Source organism: Coccinella septempunctata, chromosome 1, assembly GCF_907165205.1.
Source record: "Coccinella septempunctata chromosome 1, icCocSept1.1, whole genome shotgun sequence".
Taxonomy (NCBI): Eukaryota; Metazoa; Arthropoda; class Insecta; order Coleoptera; family Coccinellidae; genus Coccinella; species Coccinella septempunctata.
Window position 1 is genome coordinate 17,740,979 of NC_058189.1, and position 21,724 is coordinate 17,762,702.

Below are 21,724 nucleotides of genomic sequence, written 5' to 3' on the forward strand. Positions count from 1 at the left end.
ATTTGTATTTCCCTATTTTTCGGGTATAATTGAACCTCATTGGTTACAATTGAAATTATATGTTTTTTTAATGAACAAATAATAATAATATATATATATATATATATATGATATTATTAGAAGAGATTCGAGTAGTGGCAAGTACAACCGATTATTCATGGAGGGCCCCATTTACGGCTTTTTCGTATGACTTGGGGCTCCTTTAGTGTTGGGGCCCCCTGCGCCACGGTATCTGGAGGCCTCCGCCACGCCACTGCTTCTAATCTCTATTCTATTAATACATTGAACTAAACAGAGACTAAACAGAGACTTTCTCTATGGAACTAAAGTTCAATGTATTAATATTCCGAATTGCAGCAGTCGGGGAAATAAGAATAGGTGTACACCAGTGGTGGTTCTACTTCGAGCATCTTCGGAATTCTGCAAATAGATAGCAAAGAGGAACTAGATCATATCAGATATATGTGATTATCTTTGAACTAGATAGCTAGCCAACTTCACACTATCATCAAAGAGTATCAAGTTGATACTGTTTGCCATTATACCGGACACGGCTCTCTTTACGGAACGTATCCATGTATATGACGCATCAGTTAATCTGACAGAATCATAGAAAGAATGACAAATTGACAATAACCAATTGAGTTTTTGAAGACAAAAATTTAGCATGTTTGTTTTAATTTGATCATTATTCAATAGAGTTTTTTATTTTTTATCTGCCTTATCTCAACATAGTACAAAATTTTGCCTTGAAACGAAATTTTTTACACATTTCTCTAATATACGTAATATATTTCACTCAGGTTATAATTGCATTTATAGATTTTAGATGATATTAAGTATCATAGTAATTAATTTATAATATAAAACAGCAATGCGATCTAAAGAATCTTCAGCTATTAAATCTCACCTACAAACACCTATGTCTGAAAGACAACAATTGGCTCTCCTGATGCAAATGACTTCTGGGAATGAAAGTATACCTAAAAGCCCTGGTGGCACAAATTACTCATTTTCGAGGCAAAAAGATCGAAATGAAAGGGGAGAAACATCATTACATTTGGCAGCCATTAAGGGAGATATAGAACAAGTGAATAAGTTACTGTCGAACAGAGCTGATCCAAATGTTACTGATTTTGCTGGTAAGGCATTACCCAGGGATTATTAAAGAAAATTTCTGCTGGTTACGTTCCTAACACCATACCACTGGAAATCAATTTTTGAAACCATAAAATTAACATAACAGCATCATATAGGTTACTATAACTTATTAACATTTATAATGGTCTTACGGCCAGTTTCGTAATCAGAGCCTTTTTAAGAATAATGCTTCCTTTAGCGTCATCTTTAATAGGACTAAAGGAAACTTTGAAATTAAAGTTTGATTATGAAACTGTTCTTTAAATCAAAGGGAAAAAAATTGCTGATGAATTATACTCTTCATGCCAACCAAAACATGTTTTATATTTTCAAAATCTTTTGAAAAAGGACAAACAGAAATTACATCTCAAATTATGAATTTATTGAAATGGATAATAGCAGCATAATCAAAGTGTTGTTGGTGGATGGTTAAAAACCTGAGAATGGAAAAAAAAACTATGAAAAAGTTCAAGTAGTAACTTTGTTGTATCATTCAGTCATTTTAATATCGAATCAGGTGTACATGTTCAGTGTAATGTTATTTGTATTTGCAGGGTGGACACCTCTTCATGAAGCTTGTAACTATGGTTGGTATGAAATAGCAATTAAACTAGTACAAGCAGGTGCAAATGTTAATGCTAAAGGCTTGGATAACGATACCCCATTACATGATGCTGTGATAAATGGTCATTTAAATATTATGAAATTACTAATAGAACATGGAGCAGATATCAATTACAAAAATACTAAAGGAAAGAGTCCATTGGATATGGCAACACCAATGATCAAACCATATGTTCTGAATCCCAGTTTGCCTATACCAGGTGTGTTTTATTTTTCATTTAATTGAAGGTTATTATAGAAAAGGATCTGATTCTACAGGGGAAGTGTTTCTAGGTCCTGTGTAAGTCTCTATTGAACACTTTTCTGAAAGTGCAACTAACTAATAATAATTAAATCAGAAAATTCTTCACTGATTATTTTTTTACACTTTTTTGAAGTTGAATTATGAGCATTTCGAAAAGAGAGTAGGAAAAAAATTGGCTGTAATTATAAAATTCTTAGTGCCAGTTAAGGCTATGGAACAGTATCATGATAGATCAGTAAACTCTGATTGATCAGGAACACAAACTCCTTGGCATCTCTTCGGTAACAATGAATGGTTATGAATATTCCCAAAAAAGTCACAGGTAGTCATTAAATTTAACAGACAAAAGTTAATGAACACTTTATAGAGAGGATGAATATACTAAGCCAAGTTGGTTGTTTCTTGCTTCAATTGTCATTATATCTTTTACTGTCCATGCAGCATCTATAAAAAACAAACTATAATCTTTCTACATGAAAAACAATACTTTTGATCTGAATTCAATCTTATGCTTTTCAAAATTATTGGCTGGTTTATACCTAAGAACTTAGACTTAAAAAATTAACCAATCTAATTGGCAGATGGCTCTCATGTGATCGCCATCTATTTATTTTTGACAAACAATACATTTCTATAAGCAACTGGCACCAAATACAGCAGAGATATCTCACATGGGATGTTCCAGGGATTGAAGATAAATTTCTGTCAATTTAAAATGCAAAGTAGCACCCTTTACCGAATTTAGTGTGATTTCATATTGAACCAAAAACTTTGTTTTTAGACTTTTGACCAGACATCTCGAATAAAATAAAAAAAATTTGCAACCCTATCAAAGTACTAGAATGGTGATATTTTAGAAGTCTTAGGCGCGGTTCTCACTGGAGCGATACGATAAGCGATGCAACATGAGCAATCTTTTATCGCCCGATGCAACTTTTATCTTCGCAACACTCCAGTGCACACTGAAGCGATACGATAGCCAAATCAAGCGCTTAATCGTCACTCAAATACGGAATTCTATGCTACTTTTTCCGATTTGATTCCCAATCACCTTTCTGTCGCTGAAGCGACCTGGCAGCTGTGTCCCCCAAACCGACGCGATTTCGATATTTATCGATGTAGTATCGCGATCGCTTCAGTGTGCACTGAATTAGTTGCTTCCATTACGTTTGCACGGTTATAAGAGAGCCGTGTCGAATCAGGGTCGGGTTGCTTATCGAATCACCTGTCGCATCGTTTATCGTATCGCTCCAGTGAGAACCGCGCCTTACGTTTGCACGGTTAGGCGCGGTTCTCACTGGAGCGATACGACAAGCGATGCAACATGAGCAATCTTTTATAGCCCGATGCAACTTTTATCTTCGCAACACGCCAGTGCACACTGAAGCGATACGATATCCAAATTAAGCGCTTAATTGTCAATCAATTACGAAATTCTATGCTACTTTTTCCGATTTGATTCTCAATCACCTTTCTGTCGCTGAAGCGACACGGCAGCTGTGTCGCCCAAACCGACGCGATTTCGATATTTATCGATGTAGTATCGCGATCGCTTCAGTGTGCACTGAATTAGTTGCTTCCATTACGTTTGCACGGTTATAAGAGAGCCGTGTCGAATCAGGGTCGGGTTGCTTATCGAATCACCTGTCGCATCGTTTATCGTATCGCTCCAGTGAGAACCGCGCCTTATAAGAGATCGGTGTCGAATCAGGGTCGGGTTGCTAATCGAATCATCTGTCGCATCGTTTATCTTATCGCTCCAGTGAGAACCGCGCCGGGCCTTGTCCCACCAAAGCAACGCAATAGCGACGCGACAACGATTCGATATCTCCAGCGTGTATCTTTCGTGTTCATCCCATGTTTTCCCACCATGTTGTCCCACAACAGCGACACGATTTAAACGCGTTCAAATTGTGTCGCTGTTGCGTAGCTTTGGTGGACAACGCCCTTAGAACTCGATGTTTTTTGTTAAGATTAGAGCTAGTAGGCAGAGGCTAACTTGCATCTGCACTAATTAACTCTTGTACGCAGGTAGCTTCACAACAATAAGGATCAAACGGTGGTGTTGATTCTATAATATGTTTAAATTATAGTCATTCTCTAGCCAAAATCCCTAAAAAAAGATATTTTTGTTATTCATAATCCTCTAATGCCACTGTATATTTTCTCTGAGATAACTGAAATCAAGAATTCGATGCATGTTGGAACATCATGGAATACTGAGAAAAACAAACTATCGATTGAAATTCAATCTGGGAGGATTCTGCATCTTCTGAAACTTAAGGTTTTCTCTCCCAATATCCAATATAATTAAACTTGAGCACGATTCTTCATCAATAATTGGTCAAAACCAATCGTTTGCCTGACGATGAACTGATAAATAAGGAACTTTGAAATTATAATATATAAAGTAAAGTTTCGGAGTATGATATAGACTCTGAAATGTCATAATTATAATTTCAAAGTTACTCTTTTCAGTTCATTGTCAGGCAATAATTTTTTCTACTTGATTTGCTCCTGACAAATTAGCGCAGGCGCTACTTTTGCATGAGTCCAAATAGCAGGGCCATACACGGTCAGCCAATTATGCATCAACTTCAAAGAGCAGGGAAAAGTCGGACTTTATTTTTATGATAGCAAATAATTAATTCAGCGTCCAAGTAACTCAATCGGACTGAAACTGTGGATGGATCGTCAGATTTTTTTATTCGTTTTTACTCGGCTTTTCTTAGGAACTACTGCGTGTTTATTTTGAGCGATTGTCTGAAACTTTCGTAATTTGGGCAGAGAATGGTTTCAAACGATTGGTTTTGACCAATTATTGATGAACAATCGTGCTCAAGTTTAATTATGTGGGCCCGTAAACACTTTAACATAAAAAAGGAATTAGATTCCGTATGCAGCGGTTAAGATCGTTGATGGACAAAATCCTGCCGATGGAAAAAAAATCCGATGCGCTCCCGATAACTAATTCAAAAATGAACGAATCTGATTCAATTTCAATGAAATAATTCAGGCAGTTAAAAGGTTTGTTTATTATTTTGTATCAAACAAGTAAGTTAAAAAAATAAGTAAGTGGTGTAGCATCGCCTCGAGTGAAGATACTTTGCGACAGAGGAAGTAAATCAGAATACACCAATATTTCAATCTTGTCGGTTTCAATCAAAGGCGGCATTTTTTCCGATTTTTCAGTTGGGTAGCCCAAGAGTGAAATTCGGTATTTACTCGAGTGTGTCAGATTAATATAATGGGACCTTGGACCCTGTAGACTACCTCTACTAAAAATTAGATTTGTATATTTGTATTCAACAGAAATTCAAATATTTTTTTTTTTTTTTTGAACAGCCTATAATTGACCTTCTCTTGTGTATCCATTGGCAAGGTGTTGAACATTTTCAAATTAGGATAGCCTGTCAGAATAGTAAAAAAAAAATCATTGTACATACTCCATCGTGTCAGATTAAAATATATGTGGTTGATTACATGTTGAAGTGTATATATCCTCTAAATCTGACAATTTAAGCATGACGAAAATGTGTGGAAGGTCGCCAAACTTGCAAAAAAAACGTCACGTGTACGTTGTCGAGCGGGGTGGCTTTTTATCTTAATTTGAAGTTGATGATTCAAGAATAACGGAAAAAATATAAACTGGCAGTTTCAGCGAGCCGAAACAATAAAAATTGGCCATAAATGTCACAAAAATCAGTTTTTTCGAATTATTTCCTCTCCTGGTCTTCAAATTATTTTCACTTTTATTATATAAGTTGTAGAGCATAACATTTTCTACAAATTTTGTACGAAGCAATTTTTTCTTCGTTTGAGCGTTTTTGAGATATATGGCGATGAATGCACATTAACACTGGGTTTCTACATTGACCTTGGCCTTTCGCATGTGTGGCTAAGCTCCTCGCCCTTATCCCCCTCTAACTAGAAAACGGTTAAGAGTGTGTAAAATTATAATACTTCAGACAAAAGTTGTATAGAATTTTATTATCTACAACTTTCGTAATGAATACAGAAACGATATCATCATCATCAAACTGACAGATTAAGAAAACCCGCCCTGATTAGTGTCAGATTATTAGGTCAACACGTCTGCAGCACCGAGAAACCATCGGTAAGAAAATCTGACACGGTCGAGTATGTCCAAGTAACGATTTTTTTTTGCATTTTCAAAGGATCGCTGTGACCTCGTGTCACGTCCGAATTGTCAGTTCCTTAAAAAGTAGCTTCCTTTGGGTTCAATTTACATATCTAAAAATCTGACACACTCGAAAAAAAAATCATTTCACCATTTTCAACTCATTCGTACGGCCAGCCCCACCACGCAAACTTGATTAACTTGAATTTATTATCAGAGACACGTAGGGCATAGGGCATATACAGGATTTTGATCTGACACACCTGACGATTTTTTTTTACATCTTTGAAAACATGTAGACGCTTTCCCCACCGCTTAAGGTGCATACATCATATAACCTTTTTTTCTTTCTACCATCTAATCTTCAACATCCACTAGGTCTTCACGACCCTCGAGTAAATCCCGATTTAGCATCGTCTGCTCCCCAAAACTATTGGCTCTTTGCACAGGGATGGTCATTATGAAATCGGTCGACGGTAGATAAGATATTGTAATAATCAAATATTAAAGATCTTTGGTAATATCTTTGGAACCAACGGCCAACGGGAGCCAAACTCGTTTCTATCCACGGGAGTTTTTAAAATGTTCCTGTCAAGTTTTTTTCAACAATCGCAACTGTAAAGAAATATACGATTGTGTGTTTGGTTCTAATATGAGCTGAAAACTATTTGAAATAATTATTGTAGAAAAAGCAGGTTCAAAATCCGATTGTTATTTTTCTGCTATATTCACAAATGAAGATGATCTATGTTTAAATGTAATCATATTGGAAATGCAAATCAAATAAATACAAATATCAAATAAACTTTGATCACAACTCCAGAAGGACCAGTGGTCGTTGCCAACGCTATTTTTAAACACTCTTTTCTACTCTGTAATCTGTGTTTTTAAATAAAGCGACACATTTGATCTACCGCGTAGTGTACATCAACATCGATTAGACCAAAGAGAAATTTGTCTTGTCTCTGTGATCTGTGATTGAACCCGTACTTTTTGACTTGACGTGAAATGTCATTTACGATACTGACTTGCTTTTGTTGATAGTAAATAACAATTGCAGTATTTTGTTCAATATTAATCCTCATTTACAATTTGAAATCGAAATATTATATTGTCAAACTTACTTAATCCCTTTGTGTTTTCTTATACTTTTTTGAAAAGAAATGCGTCGAGCATCACAAATTCACAAAGGTATGTTACAAAATGGCTCTAATGGTCGTTCAATATCATAAATCGATGTCGCTATTGAAATATGTGAACAGAGATGTTTTTCGTGTTTTAAATGGTTGTTACGACAATAGAAGAAATCTTAAGAATAGCGAAGGAAGACGAAAATGAAATGCATATTTTATATAGAGCAGCCTACTAATAATCCTCAGTTTTTTTTTTATTAACTCATGGTGTATAAAGATTACACAAATGATAAATTTGTTCGCTCCAATGAAACAAAGTTGATTTCTGTTACTGTTAAATCTTGTAAAATGTGATCGACTTTACATTTTATAGAAATATTTTGGAATGACCGAAAACACTGAGGATTATTCTTGAAGATCGACTTGAATATTCATATTATTTTCAGTCAAAAAGGAAGATTACACTATTATTATGAATAATTCAAACTCATGTTACCAAGTACAAGGTGAACAAAACAAAAATGGGAACGGGAAAAAACTGCTTCTCTATTTACTTTGTCAAGTGGTAAATACATCAGTGTATTGTTCATTTAATTATTATTGGCACTCTTCCCACTTTCCGAATGGAAAATATGAAGCAAATAGCACTATGGAAAAACAATGTGAATTTTTTTTGCAATTAAAAAACAGAGATATGGAAAAAAATCATGAAATTCTGACAATGGTTAGGAATTCCATATTATATCCTACCAGCTATTGAGCTGGATTCTCAATTTTATAATAATTATTAAATAGAATCCATAACTATCATGGATTATGAAATTTGCGGAAGCAATCAAACTCAATAGTTGGTCATTTGATTTTTGAATCAATTTTATGTGAAGAATGGATTCACAAAGGACACCTGTGATATAATAATCTTATACCAAAATGTCTAGCAGTATTGTCAATAGTATGATTTGAAATTTACTCTTCAATAAAATATATTGGTAGAGATCTCAGGGAATTAGAGAATGCACATACTGATTGAATTTCATTTATTTCTTTTTGGAAATTTTACTTGCTTACTATTGCCCTACAATTAAAAGGATAATTTTTCCTTTAGCCCACGGTTCCACAAAGCTTGATTGGCTAAATAAAAATCAATTTCTTTTCAATCAATAATTTTGTTATGACATTCAGAATATCATTCTCGCATCAAATTATATTCCATATGCATCCATTCAATGATTCTAAATTGCTACTTCTTCAATATATTCTGCAATTAAAATATTTCATTGATTTCGGAAATTGAGTGATAGTCAAATCGTTGATTGGGCAATCAAAATTTCGTGAAGCCCGCTCTAGTCCTCGTACTTATGTCAGGGCCTATAGATGGATTTGAGAATTTGTGGGACAGTTTCTGCAGTTTTGTAATGATATTATAATACATACTTAACCGGTTGAAGACAAAAGATTGGTATGACAACCGATGATGTATTGAATATGCCCACAAAGTTCTGAGCTAATTTCCCTGTTCATTGCAAGAATTGTCTTGCTAATTGCTCACACATATCCCAATTTTATTGGCTGTTTCACTTTATTCATTAACAATCTGAATACAAAACAAAATTCTTCAAGATAATCGGGAAGAACTTTGACCTAAAGTTTTATTGATAAATCTACTTGGCTGTCAACCTTCTTTGAGTCCTTTTTCTTTCTTTTTACGACCTAAAATGAGACACTTATTTCTTTCAATTCAATACTCCATGTGATGCGATGCTTTTTAGTTGCAAAAGTCTTTCTCGATAACCTGATATTTTGTTTTTATTTCCTCAGTGTTATTTTTTCTTTTTCGCAAACTTTTGGAATTTTCCTGTCAAATCATTGAGACGATTTACAGTTATTGCTCAAAAATACCTTCATTTTAGAGTCAATGGTACCTTCAAGAGTACCACCTCGAGGAAGAGATGATAAAAAATTAACCGATAATAGTAAAACAAAGTCCAATACCACAGATGAAAACACCGAATCTGGAAAAGCGGAAGACGCATACGAATTTAAATCGACGAAAGATCAGACAGAACAAAAAACGTTTTTGGAAAATGAACCGACAGGGGAAACATCTACTGCCATTCCCACATCGGATGAAACTGTTAAAAGAGGGTTTCAGGAAATGAATGAGAATGTCGAAGAAAATACTGAGGATGAATCAAGGAAGAAGAAACGCAAAGATGAAGGAACTAAAGAAAAGGGTGCTTTGCGTGGAACTTCCCAAAATAAAGGGCAAGCAGGCAAACCAAATTCGGATAAGTCAAATAAAAGTTCCAATTTGAATGTCAACAAAGCAGGTATAAATCATTTACGATTTCTTCTGTATATGATTCTAGAATTTCATCTTGATATATTTGCCCCTTCCAATCAAATGAGGAATTGTTCTAAAGTTGTTGCTATAATAAGTTCAGATCTGTTATAGTTATAGTGGCCCGCTTGGAGTTGTTTTTTTTTTTCAAAGTGCATGAACACTGTTTCGTCTTCATTAATTACTAGTTTGCTGAAATTCAATCATTCACTAACTTCAACATGTCACTCATGTCAGAATTGATTAGTATGGAGATTAGATCTTGGTCACTTGATGAGGATTGTGTCATCTGCAAACATAAAGCATTTTCCTGAAATAGCAACCTATTTGTATATTCTCATACAGTTGCTTCAGATAAGAAAAGTCCATGCCCAAGCCCTAAAGTATCGAGCGATGTAGAAGATGATTCCAAAGTTGACTTGAAAGTACCACCACTGAAAATTGTTATACCCCAAACAAATAGTAATGAGCAAGAAGCAGGCGTTAATAGGAGTAGCAAAAATAATTCACAAAGAACACATCAAGCCCTTCCTTATGTGGTTCCGAGTTCAAGCAGCAATTTATTATTTATTCGTGTCAGAAGCATCATATATAATAAGTATTGTAACATAATAAGCATAGTCATATAATAAGTACAGTAATAAAGTATAGTAGGGCTAAACATTTTTTGCCCAGAATCGGGCGACGTCAATTGCGTTCGGCTTCGCTGCCACAAGGTCCTCTATGGTACATCTAGCAGGGCACAGTGGGCAAGTGTACATATGTTGCGTGGTTTGCAGTTCTCCATAATCGCACAGTCTGGAGTCCACAGGGTAGCCCCACTTATTTAGGGTATCTCTCGATCTCGCCGTGTCCGTCCGCAGTCTGTTTAGCGCCTTCCAGATCTCCCAGTTTTCACTGCCTCCCGGTGCCAGCAGCAATGATTCAAATAATGATAAGGATTTGAATACTAGTTCTGGCCAAGAAGAAAACGCAAGTAAACCAGATGAAAAAAAAGAGGGTGCAGCTTCTACTTCTGCAGATGATCAAGTGAGTATAATACTTCAATGAGATAATTATTCACACTTTTAATTCCGATGCCATGGGCATTCATGTATGACAACCGACGAATGCAAGTTCGTCCTGGTAACTTGAATGCACACAAATCTACCATCTTTCATTTTTCACCTCGGACCTGGTCAGATTCCTCAGAATCATTCGTTAATTATTAGGAACTATTCGAATTCCTCCATAAAAAAAGATAAAGTGCGACGTAGAAGTTTTGTGCTCTGAAATTGACATAAAAACCATTTGATTAATCCACATTTGTGCTCATCAACAATTTTCATTTCGAAGTGTGTAATGAAACTTTTCGAAATTGTACTCTTGAACAATTTTTTGAAACGGGACTCATCCCCAGCGTGGCAGCGCTAACCATCAAAGAGTGCTGCGAAGTTCCCACAAGGGTGGCGGTCAATCTCAAATTCCAGATAGAAGTAGCAATAACTCTTCTCCGCAACTGCATCGATCTCACTCGCCTTCTCCTTCTGCTTCTCCTTCAGCTCCGAATACATCTACTGACGCGCCAGTTACGACCAGTAGTGCATTGGCCAATACTATATCAAAAACTACAGATTCCCAGGTAGGAGTTGTCGTAACGTGTCTCATCAACTTATCTTCGCCTCATTTTGATCATTTGTTGGAGATATATGTGTTTTAAGTTCATTGTTTATCATTATTTTTCCGATAATTACATAGGAAAGCTTTTCATTTCCATGGGTCTTGTTGGGATATCTAAACATGAAATGTTTGCTTTGTAAGGGATTCGAATAAAACCATATTCACTGACCGCAAAAATTCGACACATTTATCGTGATTTTGTTGATTTTTGAGTCAATTCTGTGATAATACTATTGTAGAAATTTTGATTAAAAGTTACATTCGAGAATATATGGCTCGTAAAAATGTGCAGATATTTTTTAACCTAACTTTCTGCAACATTCTGTTTAATGCAGCAACAGGGGTTGTCAGCTAGTGTCAAAATAAGACCCCATCCTTTATAAACATTTTGTATTTGTATTCAATTTATTGTCTCTGTTGGAGAAGGTTTCTAAGTCAACGCTACAAAAAGTACTAAAAGCAGAATTGAGATGTACTAGTTTCCTAATCAAATTTAAAGTCCCTTTAATTTTAAAGCTTCCTTTGAAATTAAAGGGACATTAAGATTCTTTTGAAATAGAATCTTACAAAACTTTTACAATCTGAAAACAATGAAGCGTGTGTAAAGAAATGGCAACAAGAGACAGATCCTAAAAACCTGTTCCTTCGTTCCAGATCTTGGTGTAAGCAGAGGAAAAATGACAAAGGCATACCATACATATCTTTGTATGATACATGAAAACAGAGATAAAAACCTCAGAAAAAACTCTTTGTTTGCCTGTATAAGTGTAATGATAATGAATTTGTGGGAAGAATAAGCTGAAATTATTATATTGAACAACATCTTCTTCATAGGGCAAAATCCCCCTTCTTTCTACCATGATGGTTAACGAAGTGAGAATAATCTGAAAACAAAAAGCAAAGAAAAAACGAGAGGGGTATTGAATTTTATATTTCTCATTAAATAATTTTGAAATTCGTAACCCATCTCAAAAAGGAATCGGTCACCGAATTAATGCCTTCGAAACCACTCTGAAATTTATATATTCTACATCTCTTTACCAAGTGGTCTATAGTTTCTTCTTCTGCTTCACACTCACATCTTGGACTATCAACAGCATTCCACCTGAAGAGCATGCTATTACACTGACCATAGCCAGTCCTAAGTCGATTCAGGGTACACCAAATTTTTCTAGGAAGATCAAAGCCAGGGATTATTAAACTGGTTATAAAGTAAATTTCAGATGGTACGTGTAGCCAGTTCGAAGATTTGGCAAGTCATGAATTCATCTGGAAAAAATGTTTCTTATTTCTTGTAACCTATTGAAAAAACACGCTGATATTTTATAGCCCGTTCCTTCACCTTTTTAAGCTGGTGAAATTTAGTATCGTGTTCATGAAAACATAAACACAAAGATGTAATTTTCCTTCGATCACGTTTTTTCGTTCAAGCTTCTGTCATACAATTGACATAAACAATCCCGCTAAACTCTGATCATGAACTCGGTTATTCGCGTAAATACCAGTGACATAATATATGACGGCATAACAGGTTTCACACTAAATTAAAACGGTAACTTCTGATGGCATAACCACAAGTTACCGGTAAAAATCGGCCTGAATTAACGCAAATGAAAATACAAAATATTCTTAAAGCATGGTACTTTATTTTGACACTATTTGACGCCCCCTGATGTAATTGCTGCATCTTACAGGATTGCTACAATTTTTTTCAAGAAATATATGGACATTTTCACATCCCTAAATATACCTTGAAATCAAAATTTCAACAATGGTATCATTACAGAAGAATTTACCTAAAAGTTCGCAAAAAAAACTTGAAGAGATAACTGCTTTTGAAAATGTGCGAAATTTTTGGTTATCGTTTTTTTTGTCTCGCGCGAGTATTATCAGAAATATTTTCTTGTTTCCAATATTGTTCCATGTTAAATGAAAAAGTGCATTCTTAAGACCTGAACCTAGGAAAAAATTCACTTCCCTTACGTTTTATGTTTTCATAATTGATTTCTACCTAATTGTAATGGTTGTTCGTTTCATTGATTTTCTTTCATTTATGAATTGAAAATTTTATTCCTGAAGTTTTCAGGTTTTAGCATTTTTCAATACTTTTTATTCATTTTCTTGGGACGCAGGGTTGATAAACATAGAAGTGATATTGTTCTATGGTTTTAGATGTATAAAATAATGATGGTGATTACGCGATTACCCGTCTACCGTGAGTTCTTAATCTCAGGTCTTCCTTCTTTGAAAGCTCCTTAAACCTTACATGATTAATCTTAGCATTACTCACTATTTTAACGTTGTCCCTACAGTGAATTCGCATGTTTAAAAATTTTGAATTAACAAATAGCACTTGGCCAAGGATAAAAATCTCAATAAGAGATTCAATGCCCTGATATCACAATCGTGATATTTGATTGAGAACAGTTTATTTATTTCAATAACATTTCAATAACCACCCAATCACAGAATTTCTACAAAATAATCAATGGTCTCACGGGTCATTCAGGATTAAGAAATAACATTTATTTGTTGTGCTTGAATCAAGGTCCTGAAATAAAAAACACACCTTTCCTAGTCTCTGCTAGTTTAGTATGGTTTTAATAACAGTCGATTTAAATATGTAATTTTATTTTTAATAATAGCAGTAATTACATTGAAATGTGAGACATATATTATTTTATTCAATATGCGATTTTGTCGGTCTTATTGTACTAACCATATTTGAAGGTAATGAAATTCACACTAACTCATTCAAAATGGATGTTCCAACCATGTCGCAGGTCACAGTTGAAATTTCATGGGGAGTGTTTTTTCACTATAAATTCTTTTCAGTTGAACAATGAGAATGAAACTTCCTCTACATCTTCAACGTCAACAAACGCCACAACAGCTACTCCAGCCCCAGTTGAATTACATCCCAGAAAAAGAAAGATGAAACCTAGCAAAGAACCTGCAGCTCCTCCTGCGGACACATCTGATGTTTCTGCAGAATCTCAAATACATCCCCATGAGCAGCCAATTACTAATTGCTACCAATTATTTTTAGACATTCGGAAACAGGTAATATGGGTTCATCGAAAATTGCTGTCAGAGATTTAAAATTTATGTCGGTAGGCAAGTTGCGAGTATTCTGTATACAGGGTGGGTCAATAATGCTCGGCCTTTATGTAACTCTTGGAAATCAAGAGCTAGGAAGGAATGATGGAAATTTTTTTGGTGGCATTGACTATACACATAAACTAAAATTATTTTTAATTCTATAAACTATGAGAGGTCAACTTGATGAAGCTCAAGATCTACGACGGAACCCTCAGAGATCTACCAGTTATAAAATTGTCAAAATTTTAAATGACAAACTTCATGATGAGGCGGCAATAAAAGCATCTGTCTATTCCTCGTATTACTTACAATCACTACCGCGATCGGCTGGATATCATATTCTGAATCTACATGAAATTCTGATTTCAAAATAGCCCACTTGTCATAATTTATTTGTGTCAGTTTTTGAAGTTGACGACTTATTTTGACTAATTTCATTGTTATGATGGTACTGGATATCATATCTTGAAAACCGTTCGTGATAAATGTTTTATTAAATTCTTGAACATCCCCCGCCCCTTTCCCTTCTCTCCCAATCTAAAATTTTCTGTTCTAATCTGAGCAAAATACTTTTTTATGCTAATGCGCAGACATCTTAAGGGTTTTTCTATTCTCAAGATATAGTGAAAAAATACGGTTATCGGTCAGTAACGCAAGTAATAACACGAAAATATGAAGCAAAATATGTAGTTTTATTCACAAATGGGTCCAGATCTGCCAGATTCGAGTTTTGGTGGACTATTCCAATCCAGTGATTTAAATTTTCGGGAATAGGTTCAAAAATCATATGAAAATTTAGTCGGGTGTAGTTTTCGGTCTTGGAAAGCACAACATAGAACTGATACACAATTCCACCTAAACAGATGTTATCATCGGCATTGGCAGACGCAGCTGCACATGTGTATAATACATAAGAGCGTAACAATCGTTACGCTATTCAAGAAGAGTGTTGTGGTATGTTACCACGCAGTTCAAATTCAGATTATACTTACTCACAGAGTCAAACTAAATCGTGCAGGATAAAAAAAATTCAAAAATTTCTGTCATGAATGACTTTTTGGACAAATGTAGTGGAAATATCAAAAATAATTATGGTTCTTCTACAGAAGATGTTCTATACGTCTTCCATTATCCTGGTGGAAAAGTTATCTATCAATAAAGGATATCTTCAAAATCTCAGTGAGGAGGGCATTATTGTGCTAGAACCATATTCCACTTACAAGGTCTATTGGCAAACCATCAAAATAGTTCACATCCAAGCATTTCTAAATATCCTTCAGCATTGACATTTCCTTGAAAAATACACTAATCTCTTGCTGTTAATGGCCATCTATGCTGATGATCCAATGGCCTATGGCCATTATTGAGGAATGGTCAGGCTGTTGTTACAGCATGATTCAAAATAAGTTTTAACCGCCATCTCTTGCACTAGTTGCTCGTGATATGCTTGAAACTTGTTCTTCTGTAAGATCCCACGTACTGAAGTTTAACTTATACCTAGTTATTTACTGAGACACCTTTTACTAATGTGAAGATCTTCAACAACGCTAAGTGAAACCAAGAACTCATTATCTTCGTTGAAAACGTTCTATGTTCGAGGTGTTTTCTCGTATTCTACATGACCAGTTCGCCTAAAACTAAGTACAAAGTTCATGTTTTGTCAAATCCGTTTTCATTGATACGAAGAGTGAAGGAATCGTCCCGAAAAACCTACTTTCGGTACAGTTTTCTTAAAGTCAAAGTGTTACTTTCGATTCAATAAATCATACCGAAAGTTTCATCTTCAGGACTTCTGCAGAAAAAGGTAATTTTCGAAAAATCACAATGTCTTTCGAAGTGATCCGAAAAACCCCAAAGTTTTCGGGAATTCGATAAGAAAAAGTCTTGCATTTATCACGGACAGTTTTCAAGAAATGATGTTCGGCGAAAACTATCAACAATGAAATTTCATGTAGATTCAGAATACATATATGACAATTGAGTATTCTGTACTAACACTTTGGAACCAGCCTATAGAGTCAAAAATTATTTTAGTCTTTGCGTCTACATAGTAGAGTCGGTTCGGTCAGTTTGAATTATTCTAGCCCAAAATTTCCAAGAGGTACCGACCGATCGAGCACTGTTAACACCCTGTATGCGAATTGTCTTCCTTTGAAAATGAATAATTCAAGAAGTATACTAAAACTAAGTGATCAAAATAAACACTATTTTTGGGAATGGATTGTAATATAGATTTTTAAAAGGTTGTCCTTGAGTTAGATTCAGTGCTTCTCATCAAAATAATATATTTAATAGTATGGATAATTGGTTAAATTTTTTAGAATTTCTTGACTTGAATGTTTCATTTTTATTTGGGAGAATAGGTTTATTTGCCTTAAGAGTTCTTCAATTACTAATTTTCTCAGATTGAAAAAAGGAGAAAGGGTTTATTTCCTGTTCAACCAAAGCCGCCCCAAGGTTTCAAGGATTATCTGATGAACAGATGCACCTATGTATTGGCAAATACAACATCAACCTCACCTAATGTTTCTTATCCTCCAAATTTGCCACCGCAAATGAAAGATATTTTTACAGATCAGGAGAAAGAAAGATATAGGCTAAGAATGCAGGTATTAAATGAATCTTTGCCTTTTATATGTCACATAACTTCAACTTTTGTAGCATGTCATCGAGAAAGAAAAACTGGTCCTTTCAGTAGAACAAGAAATATTGCGAGTGCATGGCAGAGCAGCCAGAGCTTTAGCAAATCAATCTCTACCGTTTTCAGTATGTTCCATACTTAGGGATGAAGAGGTATACAATTTGATAACCCCAGAGCAAGAAGAGAAGGATCGAAATGCTAGATCGAGATATAATGGTGAGTCAAAAGAATGTTTAAATCTGGATCAAGACGGAAGTTTTGGATTCTTTCCACCATAACTTTTTCATTTGATTATTATAATAAAGTCGTCTATGGACCAGAGAAAAAGGGCTCATAATTCACTAGTGATTAATAAATTTTCAATAGGCAATTAGTGTATATGGCTCATTAATCAGAAGTGATTTAAGATTGTCAGAATTCTCAAGGATCTCCTTTTCAACGTTCACTGTTTCCGCTCAAATTTGAAAGTGAAACCCAAAGCAAGAGCTTCAAAAGGACGACACAGTATTCAAATTATCTAATGCACTAATAGAGCTCCCTATGTAGATATGTATACAACTCATTACATATATTTTCATCATTTGCCTATTTTCAGGTCGTCTTTTTTTGAGTTGGCTTCAGGATGTTGATGATAAATGGGAAAAAATCAAAGAACACATGCTTCTGAGGCATCATAATGAAGCTGAATCTCTTCATGCAGTTCAAAAAATGGATTGGGAATGGAAGATGATAGAGTTGAATCTTTGTGATAGAAAATCAACTCCAACAATTGAAGAACATCATGTTCCAATGGTTCATGTTAGTGATGATTTTGACCTACTACCTGCTTAATTATTGCAATGATTCGCAAGTCTCTTGGAATTACCGACTGTGATAAGATATATTGAAATTATATTTTAAATTGTAAGCATCTAAGCCAAGCTTTGAACCTCTTTTGTTAGTTTGGTTTCAATTGTAATAATTCTTTTTATTTAGCAAACAATCCTGTATTGATGAAATAAATACAAATTTAATGACTCAGAAGGAGTTTTCATTCAAAAAGATAAATATTTTTCGAACAATTCGTACCACACCATATCCATATTTGAATATATGGAAAAAAAATATTCACAGAACTGGCGATCGGGATCATCCTCACTCACAATCGTATCTTATAAGGTTGGAATTTATGTTTTTTAAGGATTTTCATGATTGTTGTGCGTAAAAACACCAGGTACATCGGACAATTTCCTAAGTACCAAACGTCCGCGTCGGATCCATTGCTATATAATCTAAGACAGCCCCGTCCCCCGCTTTGTCTCTTTCATGCACCCTCTTTTATTTCCGACTGAACCAATAGCGTAGCGTCAAATTTAGCAACTAGTTGCACAACGTAAGCAGCGGATGCATTTTTTCCAGGTTGTCTTCCGTTAAGTAAAGCCGCTCTTCGCGCTGAGTCGTTATTTCTAAAAAATAATTTTATTATTTCCACCCTCTTTCTATGGAATACACCATTTTGATTCTACCATAAATTTACAATCGCTTTGCGACACACATATGTTACGTTCTTAAAAAGTCAAGCTAGACTAAGGTAAATCAAAAACATGGGCCGTCTACTTTTTTGAACAAAAAATTAACAACATAACTAAGTGTCAGATACACGAATAATATTGAGATAAATTCCAAATGGCCTCTTCACTATGTTCGCTGTTATTTCATTATCGATGGATATTTTTAAGGTCAGATCACGGCCTTTTAAAGAGGTTCTAAAGGGAGAAGGCCGTGGTCAGATAGTACTCGATTCGATCTTCAAATAAGTTACGCAACACCCCTCAACCCTATTCAAAATACAAGGGGTTGTGCTCACCCCATTTTCATTTCAAAGTCGGAAAGTCGATTTCGTCGAAACATCCTTTGCAAGGTAGGAAAAATTCGTTGTCTACTGAAAGGATCTTGAGAACTATACCAGCTAGAAGAAAACACATTTCCGAGCTCTTTTTCGGAGAAACAGAATGGTGATACTTCTCCTCCCACGATACTTTGTTTTTGAGTTTGACAATTTCGTTAAGTTCGCATAACATTTTTGTCTTTGAAAGTTACAAATCTGAAACTTGAACCTTCTACAGGCACTTTTTCACGCTCATCCACTGATGAGCTCAAAATATTTTTTCATTTCGAATCATTGGGTGAACTTCATTATTTTAAATGCAATTTTATTGAATTTGATATTTTTGAATTGGAAAAAAATCTTTTGTCAGTAGCTTCTACGCATGAAAGTGCCTAAGAATGTTTAAGTTTCAGATCTGTAACTTAAAAGACAAGAAAGTTATGAGAACTTTTCGGAATAGTCAAAATCTCAATTTTTTTTTATAACTCGAAATCTTAAAATGATAGGCAGATTTGGATTAGTCACGAAAAAATAGCTCGAGAATGTGTCATCCGTTTTCTTCTAGCTGCTATAGTTCTCGAGATCTCCTCAGTAGACAACGAATTTTGCCCACCCTGTATACATATATACATACGAACAAGTTTTCAGTGTTCGCTTTTCTTCAATAGTTGGACATTGAGGATCAAGAAAACGCAGTGTTTTATGCTGCAGTTTGTGTTTTGTTAAGTATTCTGCTCAGAGAAAGAGAAGAAAGAAAGATCGATGTTGGGTGAGACCCTTTTTACAACATCGCAATGAAGAGACGAATAGATTTGTGGAAAAGATAAAAATACAGAAGAGCCTCATTTGATCCGAATGAAAAAACAAACCCCTGTTAGGAGCGTACGGATTAAAGTCTGTAGGACAGAAATATGTACTTATTTGAAACACAAAATGAGTGAGGTGTAGTTATAGTTAGGTACTTATTTTAATTTTAATGGAAGAATTTGACTTCTCGCCAATACAATTTCACCCGTTGAAGGGACATTTCTTCGACTTTGTTCTAAAATTTACGTGAAAAATAATGAATTTCCTCTTACCTCATCCATTATATTTTCGATCCAGTACCAACCCCTGACAACAAAATGCCTGTTTCAAAAATTCGAGTTTACAGCTCAAATTAGCTTTAGATCTGCTATGTTTTTCAATAGACCTATAGTTTAATTTTCAAGATTCGAATACCCAAATTTTGATTGCACAATACTTTCTGATATTCCTTCTATTCTGTTCATTTTATGAATCATTGAAAAAAGGTTACTTAAAACAGATTATACGATTTTCACAAAAATGTGTTTTTGAACCACGACACCTGTTTCGCTATCACAGGTAAGGGTTTACCTCTCAGAGGAGACCCCTCTGCCTCCTCTAAGGAGTCGCCAGTATACCTAATCTAACCTTATTTAACTGGTTTTTCCGGCAACTTAAAAGTTTTTCTCTGAACCTTTTCTCTGTTCGACTTAATGATTGAATTTTCTGTTAGTTTTTTTTTAAATCAGTACATAATTGTCATAATATATAAGAGTTCGGATTAGCCTAGGTACGCACTAATATAGACCCATTGGTTGAGTGGACTTGAAAATGTTGCTTGAATATCGTTTTTGGTCAATGACTAACAGCATTGTCTACTTTCTTTTCTTTTCCACTTTCGCAGAATCGCGATGGAGCTACTGTCAAATTTTTTAGCCAACTCTTCAGCTGCATCATGTTTTTCATCCCTGTTTTTCTAATCTTCATGATTACAATCCCGTGGTACGAGATATTTCTTCTAGGGAGATAATTCTAAAAGACCGGGTTCTTGAATGAAATTTTGGTCACATGACCGTTTACATGTTGAAAAGTTGATAAATAGTGCACCACGTCGGACAAGGGTCATTCTTGATTCGGTGTTGATTCTTGATTCGGTTTTCATTCTTTATTCTGCAGTTATTCTGTATTATTCTTCACTTCACTCGTGATTCATAAGCTCTGATTTTTTTTCGATACTGCTTCGTTTTTCTGATATTCTAGTGGTGATACCGTTACCGGAACAAAATGAAGTTTTGCTTTATTACCGCCTACTAAGTGAACCGTCCTGCCTGAACCTGTACCGACTGTCTATTTCTTCTCCTGAGATTTCTGACGCCTGGTTCTTTGGAAAACCGAGACTAATCGTCAGAAAAGTCTTTCCGCTGGTAACCCTTGGCCGTGTAACACTCACGGAGATACCACACTGACCCAGCCCGTTAGATGAGTTAACTCATAATCATTTTGGCCAGAAGCTCGAAGCCTCTCCGCTGTAACTCTTGGCCGTGTAACACCACAGCCCTCTTAACACAGTGTGCTTAAGAGAGCTGTTGTAACACCCGCGGTTGCCACAGATCGGCCGCAATAAACTACCCCGTCTATTACCCTGTGATGTTGCATGGTGTTTCTCCTGAACCAACCCCGTCCTGATTATCGAATTTTTAACTTCACTAATATACTTACGCTGAACTAACCGATTACAAGTTGGCTTTTCCTGAGACAACATCACTTATTGTCTCAGAAGGAATCGAAGTGATCGCTTTCAATCATTTCTTTTTTTTAATCCGTATTTGATTGAGTCTCTTTGATTTGAAGAATTGTTTTTTTAGTTTGAGCTTGTTTAATTTATTAATTTTACTGTATTAATTTTTGACTTACGGGTCACCATGATAATTTATTTGTTTCATTTATGTTTCCTCATTTTGAGCTTTGCCATCAGCTGTACATTATTTTCGATTTGAAAATCTTTGTATGGTTTACTGTAATTTGCAATTTAGATTGATAATAAAC

At 35.1% G+C, this 21,724-nt stretch overlaps 1 protein-coding gene across 1 annotated transcript; it reads left to right on the top strand.

Moving 5' to 3' along the window:
- Positions 1 to 625: 625 nt before the first annotated feature.
- Positions 626 to 18,045, top strand: LOC123322833 (ankyrin repeat domain-containing protein 12). The gene is made up of 10 exons (XM_044910861.1): positions 626 to 1,142; positions 1,695 to 1,964; positions 9,193 to 9,612; positions 9,969 to 10,221; positions 10,487 to 10,652; positions 11,023 to 11,244; positions 14,118 to 14,345; positions 16,790 to 16,993; positions 17,046 to 17,241; positions 17,621 to 18,045. Exons 1-10 carry the CDS (start codon positions 875 to 877, stop codon positions 17,854 to 17,856), a joined length of 2,463 nt encoding a protein of 820 aa, XP_044766796.1. The 5' UTR covers positions 626 to 874; the 3' UTR covers positions 17,857 to 18,045.
- Positions 18,046 to 21,724: the final 3,679 nt, after the last annotated feature.

Bases quoted from the DNA above. Each gene is read 5' to 3' on its own strand.
- LOC123322833 (XM_044910861.1), top strand. From the start codon at position 875: ATGCGATCTAAAGAATCTTCAGCTATTAAATCTCACCTACAAACACCT. The intron at 9,613-9,968 runs GTATAAATCATT...ATTCTCATACAG, and splicing joins TTTGAATGTCAACAAAGCAG to TTGCTTCAGATAAGAAAAGT. The intron at 10,653-11,022 runs GTGAGTATAATA...ACTCATCCCCAG, and splicing joins CTACTTCTGCAGATGATCAA to CGTGGCAGCGCTAACCATCA.